At 49.1% G+C, this 13,914-nt stretch overlaps 1 protein-coding gene across 3 annotated transcripts in view; it reads left to right on the top strand.

Moving 5' to 3' along the window:
* LOXHD1 (lipoxygenase homology PLAT domains 1) overlaps positions 1 to 13,914 on the top strand; it is a gene marked incomplete at both ends in the record, with an annotated part of 209,235 nt that overhangs the window by 133,735 nt on the left and 61,586 nt on the right. For all 3 annotated transcript variants that reach the window (XM_079717302.1, XM_079717301.1, XM_079717300.1), the window contains 4 exons: positions 442 to 604; positions 3,807 to 3,961; positions 7,980 to 8,189; positions 8,312 to 8,447. In XM_079717302.1, the coding sequence (XP_079573428.1) occupies positions 442 to 604; positions 3,807 to 3,961; positions 7,980 to 8,189; positions 8,312 to 8,447 (664 nt within the window). The remainder of the gene's footprint in view (positions 1 to 441; positions 605 to 3,806; positions 3,962 to 7,979; positions 8,190 to 8,311; positions 8,448 to 13,914) is intronic.

Here is a 13,914-nt window from a genome sequence, read left to right as displayed (position 1 = left end):
AACTCAGAGAAAGAAACCCACCCAACCAACTTGGAAAACATTCCCAAACCACGAAATTCTAAACCTAGGAAGCAGCTGTCAGTCATGACTGTGGTATGAGCTGGAAGCTGGGAGCAGTTTTAAAAAAACGGAGCTTCCTCCCCTTGCCTGCTGAGTCTGCGTCTCTGGGATGGGATTCAGATATCTATTTTTAAGTGACTCAGGGAACTCCACCTTCAAGAGCCTGCCCCTGACATGGTGTGGAAAGTGCTTTAAGTAAGACTGGATGTGCCGGAATTGGGGCAGGCCGGGGGGGGGCTCCTCTGTGGCTTTTGTATTATCAGTGGGGCTCCATCACCCTTGTCCTTGGTTGGTCCCCATGAGTGTTGACATGGTGATGGATGACTGAAGTTGGCGGTTTCCACATTAAGGGCTCAGTTTCCTCCTTCCTCCTCACCCCAGGGCACAGAGACCTTGACCTTCCCTTGTGATCGATGGCTTGCCACCTCAGAGGACGACAAGAAGACCCTTCGAGAACTGGTCCCTTATGATATCTTCACTGAGAAATACATGAAAGATGGGTCTTTAAGGCAAGTCTACAAGGAAGTGGAAGAGCCTCTGGACAGTAAGTGTCGTGTGATCGCCCTCATCACTGTCCGCAGAGCCCTCCCTTGTAGGGCACCTGCCCTGTGCTGGGCGGAGCCTTTGCACCCAGGAGGTAGAGTCTATAATTATCTTCACTCCATAAAGAGGACAACTGAGGCTCACAGAGGTTACATAACCTGCCGAAGTTCACTCAGCTAATAAATGGCAGGGCTATTCTTCAAAGGTACTCAGCTATCTCACTCCAAGGTTTGTGCTCAGATCCTTTCCTGGTCTGACAGTGTAATCATACATCCAAATATGTGCTCTTCTGTGCCTGGACTATGCTGGTCCTTGTTCTCTCCCTTGCTTAGTTAATTTGGCTACTAATCTGCAGGGCTTGGTCCTCTCTGCTCTTGCTGGATCCAGCTGTCCCAACCGAGTATGAATCAAATAGCATCTTGGCTTTGTACAGAACTGGAGCTGTGGCGTGTTTGTTCTCAGGGGCTAGGTGCAGCTTCAGTGTCCAAGGTCATGGGTTTCTTTTCTGTATGTGCCAGTTTGCTTGTTCTCATTGATGAGGTTTTTTCTGCCTGATTTGCCCCAGCCTGACCACACACTTCTTGCTCTCATTCCTTTGCTTTTGAGCTACCATTTTCTGGTTCTCTTCTTACCTCTCGGGCTGGCCCCTGAGGGCCGTTCTCCCTTCCCTTGCCAGGTGGTATTGCTCCAGGCTCAGCCCTCAGCCTCAGCTGAGCCTCTGCTATAGCTCTCACATTTCCTTTGGTCTGAGTTGCCATTTGCTTAAGAGATAAAAACAAGTGTTGCCTCAATAACATGCCTTTCCCTACCCATATCCCTTTCTCCAAATTTGCTTTGCTATTGAATCTGGCAGATAATTCCCTTTTCTACTTGGATCCCAGAGGATGCCCAGGAAAGCTGGCCCGGTGGCACACTGGACTGTTCTGTATTAATAACATGCCACAAACCCACTCTGTGCTGGGTGGTGTTTCTAGGGAGACATCTTTCCACGGAGAGCTGTGTGGCCTTGGTGGGACAGGGAGGGAGGAGGATCCAGAAAGAGCAGGATTTGACTGCGTGACCACATTGCTCAGCTCCCAGAAGCTGAATCGGTTTTCCTAATTCCCAAAGGACTGGAGAGAGTGGCGGGGGGGCGGGGGTGGGGAGAAAGGGGCAGGAAGGCCATTTAATCACAGCCCTGGGGACACAGCACCCCACTCTGGGACGAGGGCTCCTAGAAGAGGTCCCGCCCAGGTGTGAAGTAGGGCTGAATGCACAGCCAGCAGATGGATGGGGAGAGAAAATGAGGGGGGTGGGGACCGTCGACTGTCGTGTCTAAACCGTGGCAAGATTCCTAATGTTACCTCATGTCAGTATTAGCCAGACAGGCGTGGGTGATGTTTGCTCTTTTCGACACGAGAGGATTTGTTTAATGCACACGTGAAATGCTGGCCAGATTCTGAGCTGAGCCGAGCAAGGTGGGGGCGCTGGTTCCTGTCCTTGAGGGGACAGGCCTCTGAGAGCAGTTCTCCCAGTGCGCCAAGGAGGTTTAGCCAGCAGAGTGCTGGGAGGGGCGGCAGAGAAGGGAGGATGGGAAAGGGGGTATAGGGAGGGGGCGGAGTTCAGGATTGGATGTGAGTTTGTGCTCTGTGGTCCAGTCAAGGTGGACATGGGGGCGTGGGTCCAGAGCACAGGAGGGAACTGGGCTGGAGATGCAGCCGCGGGGAGCTCACAGAAGTCAGCACCCGGAGCATGCAGGGTAAGAGCTGCGGGAAGTGGACTGACCTGGGAGACGTGGGCATCCGAGGGGCAGGCAGACGGTCAGGAACCTAAAGGCTACTCAGGGAGCAGCCAGAGAGGCAGAAGGAGAGCAGGAAAGAGTAATGCTGTGGAATCCAAGGGAAAATGAGGATAATAATAGGAACCGTGTTGTGGGCGTGAGCGTGTTCCATACCAACGGGTAAGAGCAGCTCACATCACCTTACTCTCCTACATTTAATGACATATGGTTTTGAGCCCACTTGCAAGGGTTGGTAAGAAAGTCCATCTCAGTCACTGCAGGGAGGGGGCATCCCCTTTTCTAGGGTCTTATAAAAATCCTGAGGCTCACATCAGGGGCCTGGCCCTCAGTCCAGGTGGGAACAGCCTACACCTGTGGTCTCCTGCCGCCCGGTGACACTGCTGCTGCTTGCTCCCCGCCGACATGCAGGTTTCATCTCTCTGGATGGCCAGCAATGCTTCTCCACGGACCCTGGCTTTGTCAAAAGACCCTCTCTCTCTCTCTTTTTTTTTTTAAAAATAAATTTATTTATTTATTTATCTTTGGTTGCTTTGGGTCTTTGTTGCTGCGTGCAGGCTTTCTCTAGTTGCGGTGAGCGGGGGCTACTCTTCATTGCAGTGTGCAGGCTTCTCATTGCGGTGGCTTGTCTTTGTTCCGGAGCACAGGCTCTAGGCGCTCGGGCTTCAGTGGTTGTGGCTCGCAGGCTCTAGAGCGCAGGCTCAGTAGTTGTGGTGCACAGGCTTAGTTGCTCCATGGCATGTGGGATCTTCCCAGACCAGGGCACGAACCCATGTCCCCTGCATCAGCAGGCGGACTCCCAACCACTGTGCCACCAGGGAAGCCCCTGAATAACTTTTAATAGCTGTCACACCAGTATTTATTGAGCCCTTTCCAAAGGCCATAGGAGATAAAGGAGTGGGTGGCAGTGACTGTGGCTTTGGTGAGGGGGGTTTCCCTGGAGTGCTGGGGGCAGGCTGGTTGAAGAGTAAATGAAAATATGAAAGACACTGAGGGGAAGCTATTCTTTCAAAAATATTTTATTTTTTCCATAAACCGCTTAGAAGGATCTGGCATTAATACCAGTCAGCCTCACATGGGAAAGCACCTTACTGTCAGTGTGTCACGGTAGATAGATTTAGTGACCACGGTGTGCATGTGTGTCAAGGCAGTTTCCTGAGTCTTTCCCCCAGAAGCTGTAAGCAGCTGGAGGGGTGGATGGTTTGAGGGGGCTGGAAAAGTCTCCATCCCTTGGGTCTCTTAGAGGTAAACTTCCCACTGGTGAATCCACTCCGACCTGTAGCAGAATGTGCATAAGGGAACAGACAAAAGGAGGACACTGAGTTCTCCTGGAGTCCTGGGCCACAAGCTGAATACCGCCTACAAATCCAGTTCCCCCAAACCTAAACGCCATCCCTTTCTTCCCTTTGTCCGGCTGCCCACCCAGTTGTGCTGTACTCGGTGCAGATCTTCACAGGAAACGTTCCCGGGGCAGGGACGGACGCCAAGGTCTACATCACCATCTATGGCGACCTCGGGGACACGGGAGAGCGGTACCTCGGCAAGTCAGAGAACCGCACCAACAAATTCGAGAGAGGAACGGTAGGCGGAGCCCGCCGAGTTACCCCACCCCTCTCCTCCCTGTCGCGTTATCATTATGGGGGGTGGGGATGAAAGGGGCCAGCCCTTCTTGTCCTGGAGCTTTGTGGGACGTCATGCACCCTTATGTGGGCACTTGCCCCCCACGGAGTCTGCTCTCCTTCTCTCAGCCCATGCAGGGTCCTGCATGTGGAGTTGGGGTGGGGCTTGAGCAAGCAAGAGGCCATTTGAGCCCCAGGTTGCTGGCTGTAAGGAACTGGGTTGCCTTCAAAGACTCCAGCTCACTGCAGTGAGTCATGAGCGTGCAGTGGTGAGCGCCTGCAGAGCGGCGGCGTGGCCCAGACGGCGGCTTGAACTAGGGGTCTGGAGGCCTCGTTCTGACGTCCACACCTTAACATGGCTGAGCATCTCTGGCCTCAGTTTCCTCATCTGTGAAATAAGGAGGCTGATGTGAACCAGCTGAACTGTGTTGTGCAGAGTTCCGGGCAGCACCGAGGCCCACGGTAGCCACAGAAGGGTGGGGGCAGCAGACAGGCAGCCACTCCTCCCGCACAGGTCCATCTGACCTGGCCTAGCTATTGGAGTGCCAAGCAAGCCCTCTCTTAAGCAAGGGGCTCTGTGGCTACAGAAAAGCCTTGAAAACCACACCACTGGATGGTGTCCGAGGCCCTGCCAGCTCGGACCTAACAGTGGTTTTACAAAAAAGAAGATATCCGACCAAACTTGCCGTCCCGCCAGCTTGGCCTCCCTCTCCCCGCCAGAGCTCCCCTCTCTGGAAGGTGGCCCTGCCGCCTTCCCCCTTCACTGCCCCTCGGCCTCTCTTCCCCCTCCGTTCACGGAAATCTGCCGAATCCCCCCAGACCAGGCTACAGCTGTGGGGATGAGAGCAAGGTGATTGGCTCCTAACTGAGTCTGCGGCCCTCCCTGTGGCCGAGTGCCTGGGGAGATTCCCGCATCAACCAGCGGGTAAGTTTATCAGGGGTCTCCTTAAGCCTAACCCCCAGCCAGGCATGACCTTCAGTGCTGAAACATTCGCTACTTGGTGAGGAGGAAAGTAGCTCTGGGCCAAGGAAAGCAGGTGTCACTAAGCAGGTCTGCAGCTGGTGGGTAACCCCAGGAGCCAGGCCCCCTGGAAGGAGCCCCAGCCTGACCTCGAGGTCTGGGAGGAGTCAGGCCCCAGGGCTGCCTTTGCTCTATCATCCGAATATGAACCCATTACCTTTAGCTTTGGTTTACTGCTTCTAGAATGGGAATAGCTACTTAGACCCCTGAACTGAAAAACTGGACAAGAGATAGAAGAGCACTTTGTATCAGGGAGAAAAAATTTATCTCACACACACACACACACACACACACACACACACACACACACAATACAGTTGTTTGCCACACTTACAAGGTAGCTAATAGGAGGTCTATTCATTTTGGAAAAATAGAATGACAAAGAGGTCAAGTGACTCATGTGGTGTGCCTGACTCTGAAGTAGAGACGTTATTATCAGGCTGACTCACGTATGCTGCTCTGGCACGTGGCCATGCCATGCGGCGCAGGCGTGCCCAGACCTGCGGCTGGGGCCAGATCACATGCGTTCAGCTCCTGTCTCTGACACTGACCAGCTGTGTGATCCTGGGCAAGTTCCCTAGCATCTCTGTGCCTCAGTTTCCTCCACCATAAAATAAGTTCACTGAATTAAAACATGTGAAGTGCCTAGAACCATGCCTGGCATGAAGTTAGCTCCTTGTTAGTGCTGGCTGTTGTTGAGGCTGGGGAGAGCCCACCTTTCCTGTAGCTCATTACAGTGCCTGGAAAATGCACCATCAGACAGCAGCGTGCGCCATACGGATGATGGGTCACTCGTTCGTGGCGAAATCCACAGGGCCTAGCAGAGTAGGTGCATAAATATTTTTTGAGTGAATAAGTGAATGAAGGTATAAATGAAGGTGATGCAATCCATTCTCCTCTGTATTTAGATTCAGATTTTTTTCTCTCTTAGCAATTATGACTTCACAGGAAAAGTCTCTGCCTCATCCCTTTCTCTTCCTTCCCTCCTGTGTTGATGTCCCACTGGGGGAGCTGCAGCTACTTCTGCCTCAGTCACTGATGAGTTCGGACTTTAAGTTCACTGCTGAGCATCTAAAAGCATCCACTTCTCTACTTATTTGCTCCAGAATCTAGGAGTCACGTGGACACCCCTCTACCTATCAGCACTCCCTTCCCACCCATATCCAATCAATCTTGGAGAGTCGTGGAGAGGATCTCTTCTAAATAACTCTCAGATCAGCCCAGTCAACTTTGTCACCCCTCAGCCCTTCCTTATTGCACCTTGCTTAGTGAACCAGTCTTGTCTCCCTGCTTCAGGCCCCTGAAATCCAATCCATCCTCCAGCTTTCCCCAACTAACCCTTCCAAAGGTGGCCGAGTCACTCCCTCACTTCAACCTGTCAAGCTCCCCACCGATCCCAGATCTGGTCTGAGCTTTTCATGGGATTCACAAACCTTCACTGTCTGCTCAGCCAGCCTGCATAGAATGTCCCCCTGGGCCCCAGTTTCCAGAATGCTCCACACTCTCTCCTGTCTCCAAGTTTTTCCAAGCCTTTTCTCTGCATCTGTGCACATACGCACATAGGAAATACATAGTGCTGCTCTGTGGTTTTAACTTTTTACATAAAAGGCGTCATCCTGTATGCGTGCTTCTTGCAGGCAATGGGGTATCGTCGAAATCTATCCATCAGGAGAGTCAACACAGATGTTGTTGTCTTGTTCTTTGTAACCACTGCACACATAACATTCCACACACGACATTGCCATGGTTATTTACCATTCCCTAAGCACTGTGGACACCGAGGTGGGTCCCAGTTTTCCACTGTAAAAAATTATCCTGCAATAAGCATCCTTGTGCACATATGAAGGTGTCCCCCCAGGACAGATGCAGAGTGGAATTGCTGTGTCGTAAGGTGTACCCATTTTTGCTCTAATGGTCTCAGCCACTTGCCGGTGCCCCAAGGCTTGCACAGGCCCACACCCGCCATCAGCATCACACCATTCACCTGCACTTTCCTCAGCCTGCAGCCTGCCCTGCCCTGGCTGCTTAGAAGGCCCAGCCCCCCAACTTCAGCTTAATGCCTCCACCTGGCAAGTCTTGCCAACCCTGCCCCTAGTCCTCACGCAGGTGGTTGTTCCCACCACCTGGGCTGTCCTGAGGAGGAGCACAGGGTGTCCTATCATCCCTGGGTTCCCAGCACTCAGCACAGTGACTTAGCATATCTTTCAGAAGGGAAGTGGGTGTCATTCAGGGTCACCTCTCCCTCTTTCCCCTCCCCAGGATTCTGCCAGCTGTGTTTTGAACCCACTTCACCCAAAGCCTAGAACTCCACATCTCACTGAGCAATCCTAAAAGAATGCAAGCCCCCAAGAGTGCAATGTCACATCACTAAAGATATAATCAGGGACACAGAGAAGGGCCAATGTCACACCTCTGACAAAATCCCTCATGAACCCACAGTCCAGGTGATATGCCCTGTGCTCTCCCCAGCCTGGCCTGGCCTCCGCCACAGCCTCTCCCCTCTCTGCCTGCACTCCTGCAGCCTGACCTGGCTCCTCCAGCTGCCAGCCTCCCCTGGGAATTTCAAGCCCCCCTCTCATTATTCAGAAAGATTTCACCTCTTCCGTAGCTCTTACCGTCCAGCCTCCCACCTGACCTCAAGCCAATACTCAGCATAACTAAGGATGTCCAGGTACCAGGCTGAGCACCCCACTCATGCAGCTCGTCAGGGTCCATATTCCAAACACCCACAGGGCTTATCCCAAGAGGAGGTGGACTGCAAAACGGGGCCATTGTGGAAGCGAGGCCTTGGAATACCAAACTCTCTGCGTTAGGGATTTGGGCCTGGAAGGCTGCTGGCTAGAAAGGGTCTGTTCAGCCCAACAATTGAGGGGGATGGAAGGTACTGGATGGATGGGGTTGGAGTGGGTGGAGATGGGGAGTGCCCCACCACCCAAGTCCACACATCTGGACTCCCCAGGCCGACACCTTCATCATCGAGGCTGCTGACCTGGGTGTCATCTACAAGATCAAGCTCCGTCATGACAACACCAAATTGTGTGCAGACTGGTACGTGGAGAAGGTGGAGATCTGGAATGACACCAACGAGGACGAGTTCCTGTTCCTGTGCGGGCGCTGGCTGTCCCTGAAGAAGGAGGATGGGCGGCTCGAGAGGCTGTTTTATGAGAAGGTGCGTGAAAGGCAGCCGGGGGCTTGGTTCAGCCATGGCCTGTTATCCTCATACCTGGGGTGGCTCAGTGGAACCCAGGGTGCCCGAGGTGTAATGGGCCTGTGTTGTGCTCCTCCGGACAGGAGTACACTGGGGACCGGAGCAGCAACTGCAGCAGCCCTGCTGACTTCTGGGAGATCACCCTGAGCTCCAAGATGGCCGACATCGACATCGCCACCGTGACAGGGCCCATGGCGGACTACGTTCAGGAGGGCCCAGGTAAGTCAAGCAGAGAGCTCATCAGAGGAGGAGCAGGCACGTGGATATGTTCCAACTGTTCTTGGACAGGCCATGTGTTGACCCCATCATCATTTGACCTACATTTAACACTTTGTAATTTACACACAGTTTCCTCACATGTTGTCTATTTCCATCCCCACAATAGCCCTGTGAACTGAGAGATGTTGACCTAAAACAAATAGATTGGCAGTCATTTCTCCAGTGAAAATGGGTTTATTCAGGATCAGCAGAGAATTGCAGCTTGGAGTCTGAAACCAGGGCAAGCTACATGCAATTCCCCATAGAGCAAGGGAAGGAGAACTCTTTTATAGAGGAGAAAATGAAGTTGGGAGGGCTGTAGTAAACAAAGAGTCCGTGGCTTTTCACTGGCTGAGTTGTTGCCAGGAGAGAAGAGCAGTCTTTCTTCTTCCTGTTGAGCTCTGTCTGTTGTCACAAGGCCTGAGAGCTCCCCCTTCTGGTCTCCTGACTCTATTTAATGGAGGTTTCTATTTATTAATTTTTTACATTTTCTCCTCTTGATCAAGACCTTTCTATGAAAGTATCGCTGATCAAGAGTCAGGTCTTCTGGGCCTCCCTGGTGGCGCAGTGGTTGAGAGTCCGCCTGCTGATGCAGGGGATACGGGTTCGTGCCCCGGTCTGGGAGGATCCCATATGCCGCGGAGCGGCTGGGCCCGTGAGCCATGGCCGCTGAGCCTGCGCATCCAGAGCCTGTGCTCCGCAACGGGAGAGGCCACAACAGTGAGAGGCCCGCGTACCGCAAAAAAAAAAAAAAAAAGAGTCAGGTCTTCTGGTTTCAGCAGCTTTTTGTCCCTTAATGTCAGGAAGGGCCTTTCCTGGGTATAGTGTCCCATGTTGGAGAGAAAGTGCACAGATTGGAATCCTAATGAGATCACGTTTGAGTAACAAGGAGCGGTAGGAGAGAGACCTCTGAAGCATTTTTTAAATCCAAAGTCTGTGTTACAAAGATAATAGACTCTGGAGATTATCTGAAGTGTTATGTCATCATCAAAGGTTTGGAGAGAAACTTCTGACAGACCTGATCTGGATATCTTGGGAAAGTTGTCTCATCAAATATTGTATGCTTCAATTCCAGGAAATATTTACTTTCATGTCACTAGATGATGTGCAAGTCCAATCAGGATTTGGTTGCCTTCTTTGTCACATGAATCCAAGAGTCTGTTCCCTGGAGTTTGGCAGCACAAGTGTTGGTTAGCAGTACTTGATAGGGGCCTCTCCAGAAAGATTGAAGATAGTCTTTCTGGAGATATCTTTTCCAATAGACAAAATATCCAGGTTGTAAGGTGTGATGCTTAAGGTCTTTGTCCCCAGAGGGCATGCTGTGAAAAGACTGCTCTACAAAATACATGATTATTTTTAACAAAAGCAGTATGAGAGTATCTCTCCTTTTATTGGCTGTGGGTCAGAAAAAGCAGAAGCCAAGAGCTTTGGGTGTCCTGTGACTATCTCAAAGAGCAAGTGTTTGTGAGTTCCAAAAAGAGTGAATCTAAGATTTAGAAGGATCAATGGTAAAGCTTTTTGACAAGGTATGTGGAGGGTTTCTACAAATGTTGCCACTGAGTCTTAATAATGCCGTTAGTGCACTTGACTAAACCAGAGCATTGAGGGTGATAAGCACCGTGAAGTGAAACCAGACAAACAGTGCAGACTTGTCAAAGTACCTGACTAGCAAAATGAATTCCTCAATCACTATGAAGTTTGAGAGGAGTTCCTCAGGTAGGGATAATCTTTTCCAAAAGGACTTTAGCCACAGAAGAGGCAGTAGCCTGTCTGCAAAGGAAGGCTTTTGTCCAGTGTGAAACATACAGACCATGACTGAAAGATATTTATCTCCATGAGACAGAGGAAGTTGTATGAAATCCATTTACCAGACCTCAAATGGTCCATTAGGAAGTTTAAAATGTCCAGGGGCAGTACAAACAGGCTTCCCTGAGTTGTATTTCAGATAAGTGGAATGGTGAGGTAACTTTTTGTGGCCTTGTTAATGTTTCCTCACTAATATTGATTCATGGGTGCTATCTTTTTGCCAGTAGACCAATGGTTTAATGCATGTACAATGGTGATTAGTGGGAATTTTAGAACTCTCGTAGGACTGGGTTGTTATTTGGTCCAAATCAGAGCTTTCTCTTTTTATCAAACCAACAACTGTTGAATTTTCAATCTTGTTTTTCTTTTTTCTGAGGCCAATTGTTGGGCTTCTCTAGCCAGTTTCGCTATGTTATCATTTGGGGAAATATCCCTTTGGACCATGACAGAGGTTTGACTGCTTTCAGTTCCTTTAAGGTCAGCATTCTTTGCAGAAATGTCAGCAAGGTGATTTACCTCAGCTTCCAAAGAGTCAAGTTTAGAATGCCTCAAAACCTTATCAATAGCTAAAACATTGCATCCAATAATTCCTGAACATAGGGGTCATTTTAAATTTTATTTCCACTGGAAGTAAAGAAGCCATGCTCTCCCCACAACATTCCAAAATCACAAGCTATTCCAAAAGCATATCTACTATCAGTATGAATATTGACAGTTTTGTCCTTGGCTAAATTACGAGCTCGTGTAAGATTGTAACCTATTGAGATCACTTTTGAGTAACCATATGAACCACAGGGCTGAAGTAGCCATAGGTAACAACATCAAAAGGAGTTGCAATAGCATACCCAGCACAATATTTGTCCTTGTCACCTTCTGAATAAGAACTATCAATGAACCATGAGAAGTCAACATTACCCAAAAGAATTTCCTGAAGATCATCAAGAGGAGTCAGGAGGTGACCCATCAGCATTAAGCAGTAGTGAGGGACTTCATCACAGAGAGAGAGGAGAAGAGTAGCCAGGTTAAGGTTATTACAACGTAAAAGAGTTACGTGGGGACTTCCCTGGTGGCTCAGTGGTTAAGAATCTGCCTGCCAATGCAGGAGACACGGGTTTGAGCCCTGGTCCTGGAAGATCCCACATGCCACGGAGCAACTAAGCCCGTGCACCACAACTACTGAGCCTGCACTCTAGAGCCCACGAGCCACAACTACTGAGCCCACGTGCCACAACTACGGAAGCCTGCGTGCCTAGAGCCCATGCTCTGCAACAAGAGAAGCCACCGCAGTGAGAAGCCCGTGCACCACAACGAAGAGTAGCCCCTGCTCGCCGCAACTAGAGAAAGCCCGCGTGCAGCAACGAAGACCCAAAGCAGCCAAAAAAAAAAAAAAAAAAAAAAGTTATGTGAGGAGCAGTTAACAAAAGGACTTCATAGGAAGTGAGGTGGCTGACTTAGAAATGTTGAGTATGATGAGAATTCAGGAGGGCTTCTACTTCATGAGGTAAAAAATGGTTAAAGAAGATCCCACGATGATTTTCTCAGTAGCCCTTAACCAAAAGGGCAGTGGCTGTAATGGCTCTAAGGCAAAGGTGGTATCCCAGTGGCACAGGCTCCAGTTGCTGGCTACAATGCCCTATGGGCCAATGGTGGTCCCTGTGTTTTGGGGTAAATACCCCAGGGATAGCCTCTTCCTTTTCATATACAAAAAGGGAAAAGGAAATCTGATATCCATATGGGATGCCCAAGGGCAGGTGGGTTCATCAAACTCTCCTTTAAGGCCTTAAAAGCTATGTAACTGGTTCTTCCCATAATATTAGTTCAGGGTTGTTATTGTTTAGTAAAACATACAGAGGTTTGGCCATAAGAGAGAAATTTGGAATCCAATTTTCACAATAACAAAGTAGCCCAAGAAAACCGAGCAGTCAGTGCTTAGTTTGGGGTTTGGGGAAACTTGGGACACCATGAAGTCTATCTGGAACTAGGTATAGCTCTTGTTCTGATATTAAATGCTCTAAATATTGAAACTAGGTTTGGACAAACTGCAACTTTTCTTTGGCAATCTTATATCCCTTCAAGATTAAAAGCTTTAGCAAGTAGACACTGTCTTCCTATGAGGAAGCTTGAGGAGAGAAAGGAAACAAATCACCCACGTATTGCAACAAAGTAGATCCCTAGGGAAATTTATATCATCCAGATCAGGCTTTAGGATTTGTGAGAAATAAGGACTCCTAGAAAAATACTGAAGCATTGCTGTCCAGGGGAATTGTTTTTCTTCCCAAGTGAATGCAAAAAGGTATTGGCTAGCTTCATCAACTGGAATACTAATTGATGTACTGCATAAATCATTTACAGTCAAGAATTTGCTTCAGTGGGAATGAATATTAGTAACATTTGAGGTTTAGGAACAATAGGGTGTTGAGAGATAACTATTTTTTCTATTGCTCGAGGTCCAAGACAAACCTCTACCCTTGACCCTTAGGTTTTCTCACCAGCAAATGGGAGAGTTACAGGGGCTAGTACAAGAAATAATGAAGCCTTGAGCCTTGCAATCTTCTATTATTGACTTTATGCCTTGAAGGGCTTCTTCACTTATACGATATTGATGAATTCTGAGAAGAGATTTCTGGGAATCTATTTGAATCTTGGTGGGAATTTTTGCCAGTATTGGTTGGAGGTTTTGCCCTTAAGGAAGCTGGTAGCTGATTCAATAGGGACAAATCATCAGTGTTTCCAGAATCATCTCTAGTACTGTCAGAGGTGGAACAAATAAAAAATGTCAAAGGGTCATTTAACTCATCTGGTTGGCTGCTTTGATGACTACTGTCAAGTTCTAGAATTATTTCCCATTTGGGGGAGAAATTCCAACATGATACTTCTCTAAGAAGTCTTGGCCTAATAAATGGGAGTGGAGGAACAAAGGAGAAAAGGGTGTGTATTTCTCAAAGGGCCTAAACAAAAGGGAATAGGTTCAGAGATAGGAACCTCTTGAGGTTCATTAGAGATCCCCTCTATTTGAAGTGTTTTAGTACTCTGGGGCAGGGGCTGCTTGAGTAGGGGGGTTGAGCATTGGGAGTGTGGCTCCGTGACAGTTAGGACTGGGAGAGATTCATTCCCAACCTGGAGAAATGTTTCTCCAAGCTGTTTAAGAGGGAGGATTGGGAAGGGCTCCTGTATTTTCTGTGAGCCCTGTCACTGAGAACTGGGAGGACGTTGGAGGGCTGAAGGTGCCTGAAGCACTTAAATCTGTAGCAATCTCTTTTCCAATGTCCTGTATGTTCGCAATAATAGCAGAAACTAAAGGGTTTAGGTTTTGTTTAGGGGCCTTCAATTGTTGGAGATGAAGAATAAGAATTTTGGTGGTCCTCCTTTTAGGTGGCTCATCTAGAGTGCGAGAGAGCTGGTGTGTCAAGTTAACTAACCTGGAGTGGACGCAGTTTACCATTCCATCCTGGTCCTTTTTTGCTGAAGGGAAAGTTTCCTGTTTAGCTATTAATAAACACAGAGTTAAAAGCTACTCAGGTGGAATCAATAATCTGAAGTCAATTATTATAGTTATGAACAGGTTTATCAGATTTTTGTGTGCAAACCTGAATTTTGTTGCAATCAACAGGCTTTGGAAAAG

This window comes from Hyperoodon ampullatus (assembly GCF_949752795.1).
Source record: "Hyperoodon ampullatus genome assembly, chromosome: 13".
In the NCBI taxonomy this organism is placed as follows: domain Eukaryota; kingdom Metazoa; phylum Chordata; class Mammalia; order Artiodactyla; family Ziphiidae; genus Hyperoodon; species Hyperoodon ampullatus.
Note: the sequence above shows the minus strand (reverse complement) of the source record. Positions and strands in the feature narration are given on the sequence as shown.